The following is an 8622-nucleotide window of genomic DNA, read 5'->3' as shown; positions in this document are numbered from 1 at the left end:
AACAACAACTTTTGTTGCATGAAAATAATTATTTTGTTTCATGTTTTAGATCAAAAGTTTCCCCTATATTGCAACATATTTTTAAAATTCAAACACATGACCTGAAAGAATAATTTTTGTTCTTTATAAAGATACCAAAAACATGAAATTTGGTCAATATTTAGAGCAGCAATGGCAGAATAAAAAGGTCTGCACCAAGCTCATTAACAATGCAAAAACACTCTAGTCATGATGAATATCACTTGGATAAAAGAAGCTACTTTTTCAGGGCTTGCCGACTGAATAATCAAGTATCACTGAACATCCTGTGTGAGTTTTAGGTCACATGACCAAGGTCAAAGGTCAGTTAGTGTCTACGAACTTAGGCCATGTTGGGGTATTTGTTGAATTGCCAATTTGTCATCTAACTTTGAATGTTTATGGATCTAGTGTATGAAACTCGTATTGAAATTATTTCATAAATGTTATTTTCTTTGACCCAAGACCACCATGGTCATGACCTTGAATGCCTTTAATTTATTGATTGACCTCAATGCTCCTCAGTCTTAAATATAGGCCTTGAATATTTGTTGTGGCGTTTTACTCTGATTCATGTGTGCTTCAATACAGAAATGTGCCCTATTGATATGGCTATATATTAAGATATAAGTCCTGAACTTCAATTTTTTCATTTTTCCTTGTTTTTGGTGAAAATTTGAATTTCAATTTTGAGGATATTTAGTGCCCTCTCTTGTTTAAAAAAATAATTTTTAAGGTTCTTTTATTAAAGTTACTTACACCTTTACAGGCAACATATCAGACAACTCTAGATCATATCCTGAAATTTCAGCCTATTCCACACTTGAACAATGGTGCACATACCAAAAAAAAAGAAGTGGGAAATGCAATTATTTTTATTTTGGTCTGGATCCCAACCAAGATAGATTTTCTTAAAAATTCACAAAATACACCCACTACACATTTTCGACCTCGTACATGTATCATCCACACAACCTAAGATAGTTAATAAACTAATAGTGACCAATTTTATTTACCAAAACATATGAAGGAAAGCTTCAACCATAGACCCAACAAACATGAGGAATAATATTTGTTGTTTATCCATATTTTGTTTCTCATCAGCTTTGGAATGGCAGATGCAGATATAATGGATGATGTAGATGTCATTTCAGCTTCAGAGGTAAGAACATGGATGAACAGTACTTCAAGAAAATTTTTAAAAATGCATTCATTTTCAAATTAGATTTAATCCATGCATGTATAAAATTGTGTTTGTCTTCATTTGCACCGAAGTGTGTTCTGATAGGGATAATGTAACCTTGAGAATAAATTAAGTGCTTCTATGTATATTTTTATACTTTTTCATCACATACATGTAATTTCAAGTCATCAGTTCACATTTTCTTTATTTTTGCTCATATGCTCCAGTATTGTAGAGAACCCATTAAAAAAAAATTGAATGGTAAATTCTCTACATCGTCGCTGAATCCACGAAGTGGCACACGCGACCGTTGATGCGCAAAATCACTTTTCTAGATAAAGAAAGTTTTTTACATTTTCAACTGCCCGTTACTATATGATTGTGAAGTTTAACAGAATGAAGAATTCACATACCAAGAGCTAGGTATCTACTGCTGCCTTCCATGTTAAAAATTTATTCAAATAATCATCAAATCTTGACATAGTAGTGATTCAAACATAAGCATGACAAGTGTCTTTTTTTTTCACTCTATACTGAGACTGAAAGATACTTAAAATTGACTTTTCATGTGATCTTGGGACATTGTGCCACTTCATGGATTCTGCGAAGTCGCCAAATCCATAAAGTGGCACACGTGACCGTTGATGCACGAAATCACTTTTCGAGATAAAGATTTTTACATTTTCAACTGCCTGTTGCTATATGATTGTGAAGTTTAACAGAATGAAGAATGCACAAACCAAGAGCCAGGTATCTACTGCTGCCTTCCAATGTTAAAAAATTATTGAATGAACATCAAATGTTGACATATAGAAGTGATTCAAACACAAGTGTCGTTTGGTGCGTAGAAACGGCGCACACCTGTGTGCCAGTTCGTAGATTATTTTACAAAGGATTTTCAGGCTAATGTCACATTTTCACTTTAATCATCTCATTAATTAGAGAGAATTGGGATCTAAATTTTGGTGAAATGATAGACCATAGCTAGAGAATTCTAAAACTGAAAGAAACTTAAAATTGACTTTTCACGTGTTTTCAGGACGTTGTGCCACTTTGTGGATTCAGCAACGACATGTAGGTATGATTTCTTTCATGAAATGTTAAGCATAAATCTAAATAATGTGCATTTGGAAATAATCTTCTTTTGGGGGGTTGACTTGTTTTTATAAAGTGAAATATCTCAATAGAGCCATGTGATATCTTCAGACAAACTTCCAAATTATATATGAATTAATGAAATATAAAATTTAATTCTTGGAGATCATTGTGTTTACAACCCAAATACAATCTCCTTGTTAAGAACCCCCCCCCCCCCCGTCATTAATGAAATAGGACACAAATAAGTAATGACAGAGCTTCACAGGCATGAGTGATTTTTAATTTTTAATCATACAAATGTGCATGCGCTCTGGGCTTGAATATCAAATTAGAAAACTTACATGTATATCACAGAATCGCTGCCATAGGCAAATGTAGAAGTTAGTCTGCAGGCACAGACCCCGATTTTAACTTTTATCATCAAGTGTGTTTCCACTCAAAGACTAGCACATACAAAACTTGCAGTTTGAATTCAGTGAGAGGGCCTTCAGTACACAAGGCATGAGTAGGCTGCAATTCAGACCCTTAACTCGAGTGAAGGTTTTGCACAGCAGACTAGATAGAAGTGATGTTGTTGACAACAAGCAAGTGCTGACTCTCGAGAAGTGTTTGTTTTTCAGTAGAAAATGAATGTGACCTGGTTTCTGGTTCTCTCAATCTAATTTCAAAGCAGCGAGAAATGCATCTTTTGTGTTTGAATTGTATTCCCTCCGCCTTACATGCACTTCGTGAAATGAAATACAAGATAGGAACCCAAAGGGAAATGGAAAATAGATAAAGCAGGAAAGTTGAGAGTGAGGAGATGTTATTTTCGCAGTCACTGATCCAAAAATAACTCTAATGAAGAAAGAGATGTTTTTAATGCAACATGTACCATTATGTATTTTTCCATGATGAAAATTTTGACATAACCATGTAAAAATGCATTTTATCAAGATTGTTTCGCTTGATTTCTTTATGTAGCCTGGGCAATTTTTAACATAATTAGATATTTAGATTTTTTGTAAGATAGAATGTTAGCAGTTATTGTAAGTAGTCTTTTTTGTGTAAAGAAAAAAAACCCTAAGTCTATGTTTGTCGCTTACTGCTTTTCTTTGGGGTATACAATGCATTGTCTGAATTTTAGTTGTTTGTTACGTATGTTTTTATTAAAGGAGAAGTATATTGATTATTGACTAACAGGGGATTCGACTAACAACAGTTCACGTTCGTTCCACTCTCCATCACTGGCGCAATTCCCCTAATTTTCCTTCTTCCATGTCGCTTTGTTGTTAACTAGAGCTAGAATCTTCATCATCAATATCTTCTTCTTCAACAACATTTGTTTCGAAATACAAATCTAGATGTAACTTTTGGGTTTTCTTCCATTTCATGATTGAACTACTCAGTGACAATGTGGAGAAATCGCACGGGCACTGGCATTCGCAGTAGGTTTTGCATGCAAGTGGAGCTTGATGTGGGAGAGCCAATCACGTCTCTTGTACCGTCATACACGTCATCAAATTCGAGTCAATTCAGAGACCGATGCGAGGCATATTTCGGAGAGGCATTTTAGCGCTTTTTAATTGGTGATTTCCACCTTATGTATTATTTTCGTCATTTTCAAATGACCTAATGATAATCCCCACATCATTACCTTTCCATTGATATATAATAAGGCCATATGTTTGAATCAATATATATTTCTCCTTTAAAGTTCACTTTAACATGATGAACCTTTCTCATAGAAAATCACCAACAATTTAGTTCCCCTGTGGGTCTCTCCTTTCTCTGTCTCTGTCTCTTTTTTCTATTTCTCCCCCACTCTCTCTCTCTTATATTTTCTCTGTTACTGTTTCTGACTCTATAACTATCTCTCTAAATTATCTTTATATCTTGCATAAACTCATCTTGCTGTATATTTTTTTATTTCATTCCTATTTGTCTTTTGCTACAGTGTTCATTTGTAATATTTTCATTTGGCTTTCTTTTGACTTTTGTTCCTCTCCTGGGTAGTAGTTCATAGAGCTGTTTATAAAGTAAAGCACAACTTTGTGCATGACTGGAACATGTTTTAAGTGCTAAGTTTATAGCTACTTATACCCCGTTTAGATCTGTCTCTCTCTGGTGTCACACTAGACAATCGTCTGGAATGAACTTGCATGAAATTCCTTATCAAACACAAGGTACTTATGCGAGGGCCGTTTAGATTAGAACAAACGTCTGCGGTAATCGCGAGATGCGATGTGATCATACCTATTCCAGTGAGGGGAAAACGCCCGCTCAATCAATTCTGAGACATTTCAATTTTTTTTTTCATCTTTTCCAACAACTCCTGTGTATTTTTCTAGTTCTATTTTATCTCCTCTTTTATGAAGTTTTATGTATCTCCTTGTTTTAATATTTTTCATCTATTAATTCTTATGTATATTTTGTTCTCTCCTTCCGTTTTCTTCTTTACGAATTCTTATGTATTTCTATAATATGTTTAAATTCTTCTTTCACTCTCTTTTCTATCAAATATTATTTCTAATTTTCAATTCTCTTTTCTTCAATCAATTATGTATTTCATTGTTTTGAGTTTTCTATCATATTTCTTTCTATCAATTCTTATGTATTTCTCTGTTTTAATTTTTCTTTCATCTTTTCTTCTATCGATTCTTATGTATTTCTTTGTTTTATTTTTCTTTCATCATATTTTCTTCTATCAATTCTTATGTATTATTTGTTTTAATTCTTTCATCATCTATCAATTCTCATTTATCATATTTTCTTCTCTCCTTTCATTTTCTCTTTCATTTCTTATAATAATAATGATAATAATAGTCAGTTCTTGTAAAGCGCATAACACATTGAATAACGTCTCTATATGCGCTTCCAAAGGACTTGGATATTATTACCCCGGCTGTAGCTCAAGCAGCTTTCCAGCGCTCGGCATTTCAAGGAATAAATTCCTGCCAGGCACCCATTCACCTCACCTTGGTTGAGTGCAGCACAATGTGGATAAATTATGTATTTCTATGTGTTTTAATTCTTCTTTCATTTTCTTTTCTTTCAAATCTTATGTACTTCTTTGTTTTTTTATTTTGTTATTTCTTTCTTGTCAGTTCTGTGTATTTTAATGTTTAAAATCTTCTTTTATCTTTTGTTATATCAATTCTTATGTATTTCTTTGTTCTGATTTTTCTTCTTTCTTTGTTCTATTAATTATTTTGTATTCTGTTTTAATTCTTCTTTCTTTTTTTTTTTACGAAATCTTATATATTTCTTTGTTTTCTCCTTCCGTTCTAATTTTTTTTTATTTTCTCATGTATTTCTTTGTTTCATTTTTTCTTTCCTCTTCTTAATCAATTTTCTTAAATGTATTTCTTTGTTTATAATTACGTCTTGATTCATCTTTCTTTTTTTTTCCTTGGTCAATGTCAGTCAATGGAAAAAGCGCGCGCTGCACAACGATCGAGACTATACGCTCAGATAAAGGACTTCCATTTTCTATGCCGCGTTTACGCCGTGTCCGTTTAGATCTACAGTCCAACAGTAGATCACGCCGGGTAATCTTGCGTTCGTGCTAGACTGTCTAGGGTGTATTTTCCCTCGTTATTCTCGCAGATTTGTGCTTTAGGCCGAGACCGTTTACATCTAACGGCTTGTCTAGAACAACCTGCGGTAGCTTGCGGAGGCACTCTAGACTTATGGTAGATCTAAATGGGGTATTAGGGGTATCATTTACCACAAGAAAGGGTCACCAGTTGTGCGTGAAGTCATGCATAATTTACAGACAGCTTTATGAAATGGTCCCCAGTTGTGCTTCTCATTATTTTCTCATTTGATTAATTTTCCATATAGAGCTCCATTCTTCATTTTCTCCATTTTCGCCAAACAGTTTTATGTAATATAAGTTTAATATGTACTTGTAATTTGTTTTGAGTATTAATTTTCAATTATTTAAAACAAATAAAAAAGTTAATTGATACATTAAAAATTGGATAATTACATCATGAAATAAACTATGCGTGTTACATTTTTATTAAATGCGATATAATTACAGTTCCTTGCTATAGAAAAGTACATGATAATAAGGGGAAAATTATCAAAACAAAATTGTCATATTGTTCTCTTCATATCATGCACCCAAAGGGAAACAGTTTTTGTTTGTTTCAGTAACTTTTTTTTAATAATTAGTTTGATATTTGTAACTCTGGTTTCAGTTTGCCTCGGGAATAATTGTGTGTTTTTTTTTTTATAAATAAAATTGCACACTTTAACAACAATATATAGATGTTACTGTTGTGTCATTCGATTTCTTTTCCAGAACATCAAAAAATTGCTGAAGATACCTTTCAGTAATGAGCAGGTCAGCTTGGCAGTCCATCGGATTGGGAAAACTCTTCTTCTTGATAAACTTGATCTCTATAAGCACCTTAGGGATGCCTCACAGGTAAGCAAAGCTCCTGTTCATAGATTTTTTTCATACTAAATCATTTATCTTTACCTTGCCTGAAAACATATCACTTTCACAACCCTCTGGCATTCTCTGCAAGCAGTTAATACAGATAAGCAGTACCTCTTTTCCACTCAATATTTAATCCCTATCATCTTTAGGGATACTTCACTATTGGTATAACTTAAATCCCAATACACAACATAAATTTTATCCTTTCCTTTGTACTGTATGTGATAATAATTTTATTCCCTTATTACTCTCACGTGCTGTAAAGAAAGTATTATTTCATTGAAATTATTTTTTTACAAGAACTTGGTCCATTTTTCATTTCAATACCTGTTCTTGGTGAAGTTTGAATTTTTTAGTTATATTCACAGTGTAGTCCCATAAAAAAGTATAGCAAGAGGTGGTTTCAAACCGTCTCGAACATAAGAATCCCCATTAAATTACGAGAACTTTTTTAGGCTAAAAAATACCCATTAATTATTCCTGCATTCACACCGCCCCGAAACACATCCTTCGGGATAAGTTCCTGAAGTTACGAGCATGCGCAGTATGGTCTGATAAGCAGGCAAGGCGCGAGTCTCAAAATTACTAGCTCAGTAGCCACCCACGGAAATAGTGAGGGATGGACTTTATCGACTCTCTTATTGGCCTATCACTGAGTTACAGTGCATATAACTTTTTTCGTTATAAATAAGCAAAACTTTAATATATCATAAATTTCCTATTTTACATCCGATTTTGATGAAATTTTCAGTGTTGTGCTTGTGGATTTTTCTCTATATTGATTCAAATTAACATTTTTCTGGGGTGGACTTGACCTTTAACATTTATAAAGCATGAACTTTGTTTCTGAATGGTTGTTATTATTATTGATTAATTATATAATATTGACTGGCCTTGAGGGGAACATCAAATATGTCACCCGCAACAGAATCATATTGGCCAGAGTCTTAAGATGAGGGCAATATGGTTCTTTTTAAGGGCAACATATTTGATGTTTCCCGAAAAAAGAGCCAGTCAATATTATTATTATTACCTAGAGCTGTACAATGTGTAATTCAAACTATTATTTTAAACAATTTATATGCCTGTTTGCTTATCACTACTTTCGATTTCAGGTTATTTACAAACATAGCGAATGAACCCTTAATAAGCAATTGTGACGTAAATTGTTACCTTCCAGTCGCGTATCCTATGCGCCAGTGGGGGACCGTGACCTGGAGGGGCACTGTATTGTTTGTGAACAATGCTGTGCCCCTCCAATGCTTTGTCTCCTCCGGGTCACGGTCCGCCACTGCTATGCGCGCATCATGCATGGCGCGCACATACACTCAACGCGTAGAAATCTTGCGCTTGGGTTACGTTTGTGTATGCACTGGCCGCGCCGCGCATTATCTACAATGCGTTGGTTCATAAACTGGTTCCAGCCAGATTTCCCAAATACTGAAATGAGCGACCAATGGAAAATTGAATTTTTACTGGTTGACAATCATTGACAAATCTGCCTCTATATTGAAATATGCAGACTTTTCCCCAAAAAAACTACATGGAACTAAAATTACCAAATGTAAACAAGAAATGCACGTTGATTTTCCATGATTTAAGTGATTTGTTATCAACTGCGCATCCAATCTGCAAAATAGAAAGTTCCAATCACGAACTGCTTCGGGCCCTTCTTGCGGTAACGATCATATGACCAAAGTAGTCAAGTATGAAGAGAATGTTATTCAGATGACAAAAACAGTCACCTGTTCAGTGAATTCATTGTTATAACGAGGTTATACCGAGGTTTTTTACCTGACTGCTAAGAAAGCACGAATGCCTGTGAGCAAGCAACCAGGGGACCAACGGCTTAAGGTCCTCTCCGAGGGACCTGGTAATGAGGATAAATGCC

The 8622-nt window shown here is 34.2% G+C and overlaps 1 protein-coding gene across 1 annotated transcript in view; it reads left to right on the top strand.

The window, feature by feature from the left end:
• The first annotated feature begins 1125 nt into the window (after positions 1–1125).
• Positions 1126–8622, top strand: part of LOC129260644 (erythroid differentiation-related factor 1-like) — a 46220-nt gene continuing 38723 nt past the window's right edge. The window contains exons 1-2 of the mRNA XM_064114263.1: positions 1126–1180; positions 6591–6716. Of these exons, the coding sequence (XP_063970333.1) occupies positions 1130–1180; positions 6591–6716 (177 nt within the window). The 5' untranslated portion in view covers positions 1126–1129. The remainder of the gene's footprint in view (positions 1181–6590; positions 6717–8622) is intronic.

The sequence above is a fragment of the Lytechinus pictus genome, unplaced genomic scaffold (assembly GCF_037042905.1).
Source record: "Lytechinus pictus isolate F3 Inbred unplaced genomic scaffold, Lp3.0 scaffold_19, whole genome shotgun sequence".
In the NCBI taxonomy this organism is placed as follows: Eukaryota; Metazoa; Echinodermata; class Echinoidea; order Temnopleuroida; family Toxopneustidae; genus Lytechinus; species Lytechinus pictus.
Note: the sequence above shows the minus strand (reverse complement) of the source record. Positions and strands in the feature narration are given on the sequence as shown.